Here is a 14,853-nt window from a genome sequence, read left to right on the forward strand (position 1 = left end):
GTATCTAGCTAACAGGGCTAATACTTAAAAATGGTCACTGGTGATTGCTCTGTTTAGTGTTGGGAATTATGATTTCTTTGTCACTGATGCGCATTCGTTACTAAAACCTATTAAAACCATTTCAACTGCCCGGACATGACCTAACAATGAAACATGTTGCCAGTGCTGTTTTGGAGGTGAATGTGAAAAAAAATATTTCACTGAAATGAGATTCCTTGTAGCAATTCATATTAAAATATTCCATGCTGAACTATACACAGTCAGAGTATTCAAGTCATCTGGAGCATTTAGGGCAACTATAATGTTATTTGTTGATGTTAACAAGTTACTTGAAAAAAGAAGCCTTAACAGAGCAGATATGGCATTGATCATAGTGTGAGTAAAACTGCTAACTGAGATTTGAATTGTATTGGACTGGTAACATTGGTAGTTTCACTGCCTTATTTGCCACCCGTGTTGACAATCTCACAATGTGTGACACCAAGTGGGACATCAGATTTGCAATTACCATTAAGTGAATAATGCAAACATTTTCCACAGTCAGCAGGTTGGCTTTATGGTAAATCAGATAAAACAAATGAGGCACAAGTCCTGTGCCAAGATTAATACTGGGATACAGTAAAGCCTCTCTTACCTTTCGTTCAAAATGTCATTCAGGGTGCTGAGGATGGTGTCCAATTGTTTGACCAGGGCCTGAGGGAGAGAGAAGCACTTCAACATAACTTGATCACACTCAAGTATGACTTCCACACTGACAGCTGCATAAAGTATGTTTGTTCTCATCACCTTCCAACTAATAAATACATCTTAATCTATGTCTTACAAGAAAAAAAGGGCAGTCTGAAAGCCAACAATAGTGTGAGGTTATGGAGGACTACTCCAGAATTGCTCCAGACTGTTAGTACCCTTGAGATTCTGCTGGCAGTCTGTCAAGGGCAGTGTTTTTTGAAACCATGTGCCATGAGAGTGCAGGTTTCCATTCAAACCAAGTACTATAGCAGCTGTGTCCACTCATATCATAGTAGAATGAATGGAAACCAATAGCTGGAGAAAAGGGAGGAAAAGTGATAAAGTTCTACAATACAACTGCTTGCTTCAGGAAAAGCTTAGCAGAAATGTGAAGTTTATACATTTCGTAGATATTACATCAAACATGCAAAAACCACCTGCATGGCCCTTTAAAATAAAGTGCAGTCTATCAGCCAACAGCATCAATAACAATACTCTGAGGACGCTGGACAGCTGAGCAAAGAAAGTTGTTACTACATGTTGTCACCCTTCTTGTCAAGACTTCACACAACTGGTATGTCCCCCACATGTTGTTGTTGTTTTTTCAAACAGAGCACAAATCAAGCGTGCACTGTCACAATCTAAATGGAGTGGATTCATGGTTTCAGCAATGCCAAGAGAGTACCTAAAAGTTTCTATTCCCACTATCAAGAATATCCATTACCAAAATAGACACCGCTACTAGCCAGCTGTGTCAGCTGTTGCAACATAAAATCCTCACAGATTAGCATAGCCTGAAGCACAGAGGAGGAACTAATCAGTTGGTGTTGTCGTTTGTTGAGATTTGTGGACTCTTGGTTGACATAAATCAATTTGCCATTCATTTGCCTCGGAATCAACCACTAAACACTGATTACAATTAGGCAAACATTGGCCACAGGAAGTATTTATCATGTGTAACAGCCTTTAAATACACTGAACAAAAATACAAATGTGATTTGTTGAGTTTTAGTTCCAAATTTTATGAGCTAAAATTACATCTATAATTTTTTCAACCTTTTTCCTTCTTTCAAATCATGTACACAAATTTGTTTACATACCTGTTAGTGAGAACTTTTCCACTATAAATTGCTTGCAACTAATGATTTTCTTACATGAACGGTGGTATTTATAATTTTGTTAAGTATAAATGTATGACATGGAAAATAAGACTGATTTCATAGGTCTCTAGTTCTATAAACTAGGATTTCCAAGAAACCAGTAAACCAACAGAAAGATGAACTGTTTAAGATGACTGACCACTTTGTTTTCGGCGTGGCTGATGAACTCTTTCAGCTGTTTGATGGTGGTCAGCCTGCGGTCGCGGTCATCCTCCCGAGAGACTCGGCGCAGGAGGTTGGCCAGCCGAGATTCATCTGAGTGAGTCATTCCTCGGTCTGCATGGACAACACCACATCATCAATAGCAATACACCGGCATATGCTGCAGTGATGGGAATCTGCACTGTGTTATCACTGCCGTGTCTCTTGACCCACAGTTTGTAGGTTTTCGTTCCAACCAATCACTAAAGCAGTACATTTCACTCCAAGGAAATATTCCACGCATTAATTTAAACAACTGAATGTGTTTTCTCTTGATTCAAGTCAATTACTATGGCTCGGCCCAAAGTGCATCCACATGTGCCTCACTAAAGCTGGATGCAGAGTCCCTTACCCATATAGTAGTATGTCCCAGGACAGCGGATCTGTCCCCAGATTACAAAACCCTGGGACCCATGTTGCTCTCAGAAACAGGAGGTGTTTGCTGCCCCATGGTACCAGTCTGAGAGCCCGACAAACTGGCATTTGTATTGACTACCTTCTGGTACCCCCTGTGCCAGGAAGGCTGGATGCTGCCAGTGGTGCAGTGCCATTACACACTCCACTGTGACAGTTACCGTCCATGCGCCATGATGCACAGGGTCCTGACTGAGGGCCCTACCCTGCCCTGCCCTGCAGAGAATGTCATATACCATTGAATAATCATTGCCGAAGCCCAAAAAACGGTATTCAGGACAGCCCTAGTAAAAAGCAACCACAAGACCTCTAGCTTTAAATAAGGGGTGCCACTTTTGCTTTTTTTCCTCAACTAAAAAAAAAAAAACCTTTCCTGCTCCTGTTGATGCTATCATTGTTGCTCTATTTACCTATATGCCTAAATACAGTTCATTGGAATAAATTTAGACATGTTTCGTTACGTTTGTTATTTTAACACCTTCAATCACAGAGAAGCCATTCTCTGAAATGAGCCACTGCAGTGACAGCTTAGAATTAAAACCCAATCAAATCTAAATCTAAGTCTCTAAATCAAAAATGAACAATTGCTGAAAACCACCAGTCTAACAGTTGACCAAGCTGTGAAATAACATGCAAGAGATTAAAAAACATTGAATCCAGCTGATAAGAAACACCAGAATAATTAAAAACACTAGTTACTGTGTGACTAATGATGCATCACATATGGTATTAAAAACATTATGAGTGCCAACTCTAGTGTCCAAATTACTGTCAATCTAGCACCTAGATTTAAGTTTTTCGATGTGCATACTCTATTTGTTCACATCAACATCTCATTGCTACAACTTTGTATTCAAATGATTAGAATGGTCAAAGCCAAAATATTTTTCATTAGAATTTAAAATCCATCGTAAACACTGCAAACTGCAACAGATGTGTCTCATTTTTCATCGTTTTTATTTCCTTGGAAATTTGCCTTTGCCCTCTGCTGAAGCCATTTTCAACAGAAGCATAATAAAATAGTCCCTATCTCCATAGCCAATGAACACCACTGCTGCTAGAAATGTACTTTGTTTTTATTACAGTTTCTACTTTTTTTTGTTATAACTGCATTTTAACTGCATCTGTTTTTACTGTTGCCAGAATGTCAAAGACAAACTTGAGTAAATGTAATGGACAATAAAGTGTAATGATTTCTATCTGTCTTGTTCCGCTTTTGCAATCCGTAATGTCCAAGTCAAAGATACTGGAGCTGGTGAAGAATTTCCCACATGTCCTACACGTAATTACCACAAAGATGCTAATGTGAATAGTTTTGCAAGGCGGTTTATATTTCTAGCAAATCCAGTGCAATGTGAACCCTGGCTAATGCTCCTGGGCTTTAGGCAGTCCAAAACCTTACCCTGCGACTTCCTCATGTCCTTTGAAGCTAAAGCACGATTTCCATGCTGAAAAGGTGTCACATCCGTTGTCACGTCATTGAGCCTCAACTCTTGCCCCAGCGACTTCCAACCAAATGTAGCATCATGGGCACCTCCACCAGCTTCATATCCACCTGAGGGGCAAAGAGCAAACTGCATTAAACCAATGGGTTATCTGCACAGCCAAAATACACCTTACGTTCACCATCAATGGCAAATTTGAGCTTTAAAAGGAATCTTTTCTGCCATTTTAAAGGGCACTAATGAATACTGTGTCAAAATTTCCATATACGAATTAGGAAATTTCCAGAATAATTAAAAGAAAAAATCATTTAATAGACATCGGTTTTAATTAGAATGGTGTAAAATCATGTGAAGAACTACTAAAGGTTACATTTTCTAAGGACAATATGTGTGCTTGCTTCAGGTTGAAAAAGTTAACAGATAAAATGTAAACAGTTTAAGCAGTAGTTGAAGAAGCTGAAGCAACAATTAAAGTATTTCAAGCAGCAGATTAAGTATTTGTAGTGGTAGCCGAGTAGCTTTTGGAGGTTACACCATTTATTTTTTTTTATATAAAAAGGAAAAAAATTTGCAACAGTAGCAAAAGTAATCACATGAGCGTTAGTGAAATTATTAACAGGAATATCAGTAGAGACACCAATCCCAAGCACTTCCTTCACTGCATATTTACCGTCAAATAATCACCTCATCAATATTTACCAACTGTTTAGTGAAAATGTCTTCTTCTGTTTTTTTTTGTTTTTTTTAAATGCACTGTTTTGAATCTAATATGCCGAACACCGTTATGAGGAAAAATGCCTCAACATGAAAGCTCAACTGAATTTCAACAAGTTTAGTCCGGCTGAACATTTTCCATTTCCAAAAACAGAGCAGTGAACCAGTCTCACAATTTCCAATGTAAAAACACACATCCCCTCACAACATCACAGTGTAACTCAGCAGAGGAGCAGGGAGGGGAAGTATGCTGGCCAGCATCCAAGGCCGAGTTTGTCTTGGCCTGAACCAAACTCAAAAATACTTGTGTCCTCAAAATGAGCCTGCAGGATAAAGCTTTTTGTGAACCCACCCCAACAAAGGCCAAATTGAAGGCCAAATTTGATAATCATTACCTATTGATAGCTCAAATAGTTTCAATCAATCAATCAAAAATCAACCTCACAAACTTAACACTAATGGTATCATCCATCTAGGGCTGCAACTGTTGAATATTTTTATGAACAGTTAATGTCTTAATAACTGACTGAGTGATTAATCATTTAGTCTGTAAAATGTAAAAAACTGACAAATGTACATCACTATTTACTTGAGATGGGAATTGGCAGGGATATCCTGATAAAGAGTAATTACAGTATTGCAATATATTTCACAATCCTGTAACTAATGTGATTCTGTACTATTGCGATTCATGTGTAATCACAAATTCCTTGTATTTTTAAACTTCTTGACTGTGTAAAAAGCAGAATCACACTTCCACAGACCATTAGCATGAGTATGTCAATTAAATTCACTGAGGTTTTAACATTGCTTGCAGGCCTACAGATAGAAACCGACCAGCAAAATAACAAAGTGTGGCGTTCTGATACAATTCCCATGTTGGTTGTATTGCCACAAAAACTGACTTTTCCATGTAGTTCTGCATAGTTTGCATACAACAATGCTCATGCACTTTCTAAACTATTAAAGCCAGAGTTCTTCCAGACTTTGAAAGATCTGAAGTGTGGAGGTGCAGCAGAGATTTTTTTCTTTCACTCTCTAATCGCTGTGATTATAGGATGGTTTTCACAAGGCTCTGTCAGAGACAGACACCTTGAATAAAATAAAAATGTGTCTTAAATAGGGATGGCATCTTTAGGATTTTAACCGAAACCACTACTCTTATTGAAACTGCTTATCGGTTCTTATTTTTTTGGGCACTATCGTTGCCAACTAGTTTAGTTCTGGGTGTAAAAGTATGCATGTGTGTGTGAGAGAAAGAGGGTGTGCTCAATTTGGCGCCCAGTCTGCCTGGTTTTTACCTGAGTTGGTGTGGCAGTGGCGAACAACAGAAGCAGAGTACTAGCTGTCAGCTGGTTTACAAATCACATGATCAGGTTGCAGGGGGACTACCAATGGAAATTAGCCTTTTGGCTATAATTGGGTGCATTTACATTTTACTGTCTTAAAATGTTTATTAATGTACACTGTCCCTCTCTAACAAATAAAGGTTAAATAAATAAACATCAAAATGATCTCTGAACTCTCTAGCGGCCTTCGCCATAGCCATTTTGCAGATACTGACACCAAGATTTCCCAACTTTTGGTGTTGGCCAACTTGTCCAGTTTATGTATTAATGTCCTTAAATACAATAACAGCAGCTAAAACTAATTTCTTGCTTGTTAGCAGGAAATTTATGCCTGTTTTTGCACTGCACTTTAACTTCTATCTAAATGTTGGTAGTTTAAAAGTAAGTTAAAAAGTGTCTACTTCTTGTTTACAGACACAGTTACCAACACGAGCCAATTTGGAGCAAATTGTAGAATTTTAAGATTCACTTTCATTTTCACTGTTAAGACAGCAATGCTCTCTGACAGAACATAACATAATACGTGAGAATTATTCTGACCAATTATGCAGTGTCTTATATCCTTTCAGAGTCAGCTTCACATTTATTTCTCTTCCTTTTAAGGCTCTCCCTTCTAGGTTACCTTCTAAGACAACCTATCAGCGAATTTCCCAGAACCTCTGCATCCTGTTCACATGCTGTCTTCATATTTAGATGCCTCATTCATTTGTGTTTGTGTTTCAGTTCTGGTTCACTCATACAGCCCATAGTCATCGCACCATAACCAAAGTATATGCACCAGGGGGTTACACGGGGGAAGGAGGGGACCTAATCACCATCTTCATGGGCATCATGCTCTTCCACTACTTGAACAGTGCTAAAGTCTGTAGAAGCCTTTCTCCCAAAATTTCTTGTCAGTAAGTTTCATTTTATGCAGTAAAGTCTCATTTTGCTCATTCAAATTAGTTTCTCCCAACTGAATTTGAATCTACACACAGATTGTGCAGTGAGACAGGTGTGTGTGTGGAGGAATGACAGTCTCTTCAACTGCAGCAACGCAACACAACACAACTGCTGCACGGTTAATGTCAACATAAAACTGACCAAGTTTCCCTTTAAATATTCAGTAAAAACTATAAAACACTAAACAAGTTCCACTTTAGTTTCGCATTTAAAATAGAAATAGTAAAAGCAAATAAGGCCATCCTCAAATAGAGAAACATGATCGCAGATTCGGTGCAATCATTCAGCTGTGCTGAGCTGAGCCAGTGTCATTTGTATACTCAGTTGTTTAGCTCACATCAGCTGTTACGCTCTCCTCGTACTCCCACAGGTGCTTCTAACTGGAGTGATGACTGTTCTGCTGCTAACTTTTACAGCCCTCTCTTATAATGCATTCATGCTAGGGGTGAGAGACAAAAAAAAAAACAAAAAAACGTATTCATTTAATCTAAGAATCTACAGGTACAGGTAAGTATGTCATGCTAGGTTGTCACCAAAGGACTAAATATTGCACCAAAGTTAGGCTAAATTTTGGCGAGGAAAAACTGGCATTTTCAGTGGGGTCTCTTGACCTCTGACCTCCAGATATCTGAGTGAAAATGGGTTCTCTGGGCACCCACGGGTCTCCCATTTATAGACATACCAAAGTTATGCTAATCCCATATAGTTTGGGGAACAAACCGTGCAATTTTTTGCATGTAGTTGCATTCAATGAGCCACATTTGATTCATGTGTGAAGATGTTAGCCCACATAGGAGCCATTTCATTGTAGTGAGACCATTTTTAAAACTTGACGTCACTGTATAAAATGACCTACTGTTAACCTCTGGATTATCATAGGCTCATTAAACTTTACATTAACAAACTAGAGGATAATTCAAAAAACAAAAACTGCAATAAATGTGACATGTGAATGCGAAACAGCAGAACAGAAATTGTCCAGTTTCAGTGAGCTTTCGCTTTTATCACTGCTTGCTGCTGCTGTTTGCTACACATCATGACTGTGCTTCAACAGGCCATGTCAACACGCCACAATACTGTTAATATTGTAAAATGACACATTTTATCATATAAAAAACTATTCAAGTATTATGACCAACATGATGGCACACCCCTAAATTTGACTGAACAACACTATAACAGTCACAATAATCATAACACTCTACGTGAAAAAATAAATACATTTGTGGTGGTCACAGCTGACATTGTGGCGGGCCACCACAATACCAGCTATGTATGGGAAACACTGCACTCTATTTCCTGTCACGTGCACCAAGCTGCCGCTCCTGGATTTATTACTACACACACACACACCCCTGTCCCAAAATCATGTATAGATCTCTTCCAGGTGCACATTAGGTTGTTCTCTGTCAGAACAGAAAGCATAACCTAATGGTATGCTCTGAACCATAAAAATGAAAGTGAAAGTTAAGATTGTACAATATGCTCCAACCTGGGACAGTGTGGGACAGTTAACATGAGTGCAGTGTAATGCTCACAGTGTTACATAGGCCAGCTTTAAGGGCATATTTGCTGTAATATGAAAATGCAGCTCTCAAGCCAAATAACATATTAGCCGGTAAGCCTATTCAGAATATTAATGTTCATGTAATCAACGCCTCACGCTGTTTTGCCCTTTTTTGTGAACCTCCAAATCAAATGTTCAAACTGCAGCTATGGACATAAAGCTTGAACCAGTGATGGAAGCTGAGCCCTCACCCTCTTCCTGGAGTGCATCTGCGGCAACATAGGCATCGTTGTGCAGTGCTGGCTGGTCAGGGCAGTCAGAGGGCAACACGTCGAACACCGCTGCTGCGCCAAGTTCTCTGGATTTCACTCGGTCCTGGCTGGATGACACACTGTCAACTCTAAACAGAAGGACACACACACACACACACACACTTAAAACAAACACAAAAACACAAACTGGATACTGTCTAGAGCTGCACGACATATCACTGCAATATGAATGAATTTGTGATGAACGCATCGAAAAGGACGATGATATCACAGGGCTCCAGACTGTGATCACTTTTTGAGTGTGCAGGTTAAAATTTCACAAGCTCATGTTTACGTGAGCACATGGGATTCACATCCAAAGTCGACGACACAGAACTTTATGACTCAATGCATCGAGCTGTTGCCTTGTCCCAAAAATGAGGCAGTGATTATTTTAAAAAGGGAAAATGAGGAGAGAGAGGAGCAGGACGTGCAGGCAGGGAGAGACCAACTGACTGACAGCAATGGCCGGCATTGCGAAACAAATTCACACGTGTGCAGGAGCTTGGCTGTTCAAACAAGAAGCTTTTTTTTTTCTTTTCTCAGCAGTTACACAAATCTTCTCTCCGTGTCTCTATCTGTATTCCACCTCTCGCTGTCTCTCAGCTCTCTAAGCGTAGAAAGAACCTTCAAAAGTGTGGAATAAGCATGAAATTTGATTGTTGAGTCTGCATGGTTCTCATAATTGGACTCAGCTATGGGCATAATTTCAGTTCTTGTAGCTCTAGACATGAAACTGTTTTCCCTCTAACAGAAAACAATGTGTTTTCTGTGGAGGTGGAAGTAAGTGGAAGAGAGACCTGCCAATGACAAAAACATGCAGACTATGTTTTCCCAATGTATTCTTCTGACTAACAGCAGTGATACTACTTCTAACAAATATAGTGGACGGGCAGATTCTGAAATTTCAAACGGGAAACAAAACCCCTGGAGAACACTGCAAGAGGGGCAGAAAAATCTGAAGAGTTGGCAGCATGACACACAGATTTGACCATCTACAATGTATTTCCTGTGTGTTTTCTTGTGAAAGTTGCTTGCGCACACAGAGGAAATAATAGAGGCTGAAACTGGAGCTTCAGATCGTGAGCATGTCTGGTCTGAGCTGTACCAAAGAACAAAAAATAAATAAATAACTAAAATAAAATAAAATGGTGTAACCAAATTATTATATGCTGGTTCAAACAACTGAAAAAGTTGATAGTACCACCACAAGTGCTACCAGTGGAAATGTTAGTCTGGAACGCTGTATTACATGTTACAAACTTCATGTCTACATGTAGAAATCACACATTATCTATCAGAGATACAGCCAGTCAAATCTGGCCCATGAGCATGTCCCAAGATGTTTTTTTTTTAAACTGAAATATTTGCATGCCATTGTTGTCAACTATGTTCAATACGCAAAATCAGAGATATGGGAAATTGATGATTTATAAGAAATTATGATAAATTAATTTGAGTACTACAAACTATCCATCAGCCAGAAGTAAAGGAAAAACCAGCAGGCTAGTTGTTGCATGAACCGGTGCTGTGTAATGTTAGCTTAGCAAACACCCTATCCAAAAATGAAAAGATACAATGAATGTAAAATGTTTCAATAAAGATGGAAAGAGCAGTTATTTTCTTGTAAGAGATAAATGGCAAACCTATAGACAAGTTTACGCGCCAAATCCTGGGGGGCGCCATTACCCTACAAAAATGCACTTCATTTCCGCCGGAAGTGGTTTGCGCAGCGTATGCCGGTGTAAACAAACTTCCATGCTAACGCAGCTTCGTCTGGACATGTAGCTCGCTGCTCGTGAGGTTTCAATTTTAATAATTATGTCCTTACAATGGGAACACGATTCAACCACCTTGACTGTTTGTGTGAAAATAAAAGTTTATGTAAATGTAAAAATGGAATTTCATTTCATTATTGCACTGAGCTACGATCATGAATGCTAGGCCTTATGTTCCTTAGTGTAAGTTTCTTTTAACACAGTTCATCATTCATAGTAAGCTCATGCTGTACATTAATAACACTGGATGAATGAATTGCTTTGAGGAAACTAAACAAATGGCTTCAACAAGAAAGAGAACGTGTTTAATCCTAACAGGTATTAAACCGTAAAATACAGAAGCAGCCCACATAATTACATCACTATAAAAATATTCATATATAATATTAAAAACTACAATTCACACAGTATTTGTTGTGTTTATCTGTATTTAATGAACAACATGGCTGGGTGCTGATAGACAGGGACACAAGACAAGATTCTAAACCTCACGAGGCACTCTGATCAGTGGACTCTTCAGGTTAACTAGGCCAGCACACTACCGCACACGTCGTTCCCGAACCACTTTTTTTTTTTTTTTTTCGATCGAGTATCGATCTTTAATTTCCTTTCGTCGGCAGGACAGAGCTAGCTAGCTAAAAACCTATGTATGTCTGTGGCTAAAAACAAACCAGCACGCGAAAACGGAAATGGATTGCATCGATGGGAGGAGTTTAGGAAGTAGAGCGGAAACGGCTCATAAACTTGTCTATATGCTGAATATTTGTGGCAATTCTCTTTTTTGCTTTATGTATTTCTACATTGTGTTATTTTCCCTACACTATGTGATTAATGCTGGTATGGACTATCAGGGAAGGAAACAAACAGACCGTTGATGGAAGTGAACTGAAAATCAATCATTTAAACATCAAGTGTTTTTTTTTTTTTTCACCTTTTACTTATTTATGCTTTGGTTTAAAATTTTGCTATGAAATATGAGTCAGGGCAGTAAAACTCAAGTCTGGTTTGCAGATTTTTGCCTTCACAGTGCAGCTGCAGGAAAGGAAAAGTAAATTACCACACCAACTGTGAAGTCTGGCTTGGAAACACCTGGAAACATATTTATGATGTGATAAGAAACCAAAATTACAAGTTTAAATCACATATAATGGAGTGGTCACCCGGCACATAAAAAACAAGGCACTGCAGATTGGATTGTGCTACTTCAAAACAAACTTTGCCCCATTACAACAGTCAGCTGCATGCAGCATTTTGACATTTATTATTTGAAAACATACATACTTAGAAACACATTTTCAGTGAATTACGCAAGTATAATAAATATAAATAATCATACAATTATGGCCCGAACGTGTGCCACTTTCAATTCCATTTCTTAAGAGTCTGGAAGTTTTATATTAAATACTGGCATACTTCATATCTGATGTTCAGACTGTACATTCATAAGATCAATAGCACCTCTCCTTGTGTCCATTACATTGTAAACCAGATGTCTATGGGCTAAAGAGCTTGCTGCAAGCAACGTGAGCAGCCACAGGGGACCATACACTGTACAGTTCTGGGAGCAGTGTAGGGACTGAATATATATGTACTAGATACTAGGGGTGGGAGGGGATGACTGATTCACTCAAGTATTGCGATTTTTTATTGTCTTTTTTTTAATTAATGAATGGATTACAGTTAAGTTATTGGTATCGTGAAACTAGGCAACCTAAGAAATCCAAATGGTGCAAGCATGTCATGCAAGGTTGTCGGCGAGAGGATTAAATATCTCTCCAAAGTTAGGCTACATATTGATGTGGAAAAAACTGGCATGGCCATTTTCAAATGGGGTCTTTTGATCTCTGACCTCCAGATGTCTGAATGAAAATGGGTTCTCTGGGCACCCATGGGTCTCTCTTTTGCAAACATGGCCACCTCATGCTAATGCAATGCCGTTTGGGCCATAAACCATACTGCATACTGGTGTCTAAACAGTCCTGGAGTTGCAGAAATTTGGTTTGACTGGAAAGCTGAGACTCTTGTGGATTCAATGAGCCACATTTGATTTATGTGTGATGATGTTGGCCGCCATAGGAGTCATTTCATTGTAGTGAGACTATTTTTTGAATCATGATGTCACTGTATAAAATGACCTATTGTGACCTCTAGGATAATCGGAGCGTGATGAAACTTCACAACCACAAACTAGAGGCAATTCAAAAACAAAAATCACAATAAATTGTAATGTCAAATCACAACACTTGAAGAATCACAATATATCAAATCAGCAGCCAAGAATTGTGATAATATTGAATCAGTAGATAAACGTATCATCCCAGTCCTACTAGATTCTGACTAAAGTCAATGCTTTACCTACAAGTCAGAGTTAAACCCCTACACTAAGTAGGAACCGTGATGTAACTGATATCTAATTTGGAACTATAACAATACTTGTAACTACCTTCAGTTAACATGGCAAGTTCACAATACAATGTGATGCCTGCTCACGAGTTAACACTACACCTTCTATCATGCCCTGTGTCAGATTACACTGCAATATTTAATCAACTACTGCAAAAAGTCACATACATATTTAACTGGAAATACCTAAATTGGGGAAGTTACTTGAGAAGGGTGGTGTCTCTGCCAGCTAGACAGCTAGCAAGCTAATGCTATCAGGCGAGCAGGCTGGTAAGCCAGGTAACCAGCTAACAGAGCTAACGTTAGCTAACATTGCTCAGTGATGACAACCACAGCTCATTATAGACGTGTACAGTCTGGTCGTGCTCAGCAGAGCCTGATGCAGAATCTGTCATGAGGCTAACGTTACTGCAAGCACAGCTACCACATTAGCTGCAATGTAGCGCTTGGTAGCTAGCTGCTATGAGCTAGCATATAGAGTCGCAACATGATGCTAATGAAGCCAAATGCATTCCTCGCGCTCTACAATCAAACTGAGCTACTTGGCAAAAATCCTCTTTCGGCCGCTTGATAATAATCACCATATCAGCTGAGCTACCAAGCCATCCGTGTCACCAAGTTACGCTAACAGCCTACCAATTTCTAAATGACTTGCTGATTAGTTGACAACACGCGGGCAGCTCCAGCTCAGGAGTCGGCTATGAGGAGGCAGCGAGGCGGACAAGTAAACAATCCGCCCTGGAGAACATTAGCTAACACATAGCACTGTGACGCTGAACCGTCTAAACACCTGTGAGCGATAATGGTAAAGTTGTGAAGACACACAGAGCACTGACCACTTCACGTTATGAGAAAATGACCGAATAAGCATTTCCCTCCCATAAGGAAGCAGCTGCGCTGAGGCCCAGCCAGTCCCCGGTCTAACGTTATTTCAGGCAGCCTCACCCGAGGCGGGACACCAACCTGGTGTGCCAGTCATTCCAGTGTGGCTGCAGTTTGTGGGCGCCGCTGAGCCGAGACCCCGGGGCTTTGCGGCTCATTACCTTTCAGAGAGCTGCATGACCCGCCGGCAGCGGTAACCGAGTTCGTCCCCGAGCTTGTTTCTCACTATGTTTATTCACCGTTCATGAATCTGTTAGCAAGTCGGTGCTATAGCCTAGCTAATGTTTAGTCGACCTTCTTCGCTCTTGTAGAAACGGCACGATTCTCCCTCGTTTTATAACAGCGCCCTCTGTCGACGTTCGACGCTTGCAAATAAGTAGTTGCAACAGGTTTGTCTCCTCGGTCAAACCGAAAAAAACGTTTCAAAGAGGACGCATCTTCATGGCTCACCTATTGCTGTCTACCTCGTCAGATTACTCGGGTCAGGGTACGTAGTATTCCTCACACATCTCTGGGATGTTGTTGCCAGGCGACGGCACGAGTGGGAGTGAGCTCAGCCTCTGACTGCTTCATCATCTGCAGTGCTTAAATGGTGACCCCTTAGGGTCAGAACCAAACCTGCATGAGACAACGTTACAGTTTTTTTTTCTGAATGCAATGTGTCAAACTGACCTTCTGAATTTTAGAGCATACTTTTTGCAAAACTATAAACTGGTCTCTACATTGCTACACTATTTGCCCATTGCCTTCCCACACTGACACATGTGAAAACCCTTTTATGCTAATAATGAGTTCACTTACAAATCAGAGCTTGAGCTCTATAAATAGGCCACAGGTAGAGGACCACGAGGAGGAGAACCAGAGGGACGAGGATGAGGAGGTGAAGAAGCAAGATGAATACTTATGTCCAGACCCACAAAGAAGGCTAGATTTGGTCTAATTTTTTCTAGCTTCTGTGCTTTTGTAGGAGAGCTTAGAACATTTTGAGAAAAAAAAAAAAAAACTTTTAGTGTGTTAT

The 14,853-nt window shown here is 39.8% G+C and overlaps 1 protein-coding gene across 4 annotated transcripts in view; it reads right to left on the bottom strand.

The window, feature by feature from the left end:
- smg1 (SMG1 nonsense mediated mRNA decay associated PI3K related kinase) overlaps positions 1 to 14,145 on the bottom strand; it is a 66,562-nt gene extending 52,417 nt beyond the window's left edge. For 2 of the 4 annotated variants that reach the window (XM_030057074.1, XM_030057073.1), the window contains exons 1-5: positions 13,917 to 14,142; positions 8,713 to 8,861; positions 3,907 to 4,059; positions 2,029 to 2,165; positions 635 to 693 (exon numbers count right to left, since the gene is read on the bottom strand). In XM_030057074.1, the coding sequence (XP_029912934.1) occupies positions 635 to 693; positions 2,029 to 2,165; positions 3,907 to 4,059; positions 8,713 to 8,861; positions 13,917 to 13,993 (575 nt within the window). In that variant the 5' untranslated portion in view covers positions 13,994 to 14,142. Of the gene's footprint in view, positions 1 to 634; positions 694 to 2,028; positions 2,166 to 3,906; positions 4,060 to 8,712; positions 8,862 to 13,916 lie in introns of all 4 variants that reach the window. The other 2 variants (XM_030057075.1, XM_030057077.1) reach the window with 2 other exon arrangements.
- Between the last annotated feature and the right edge of the window lie 708 nt (positions 14,146 to 14,853).

This window comes from Myripristis murdjan, chromosome 8 (assembly GCF_902150065.1).
Source record: "Myripristis murdjan chromosome 8, fMyrMur1.1, whole genome shotgun sequence".
Lineage (NCBI taxonomy): Eukaryota > Metazoa > Chordata > Actinopteri > Holocentriformes > Holocentridae > Myripristis > Myripristis murdjan.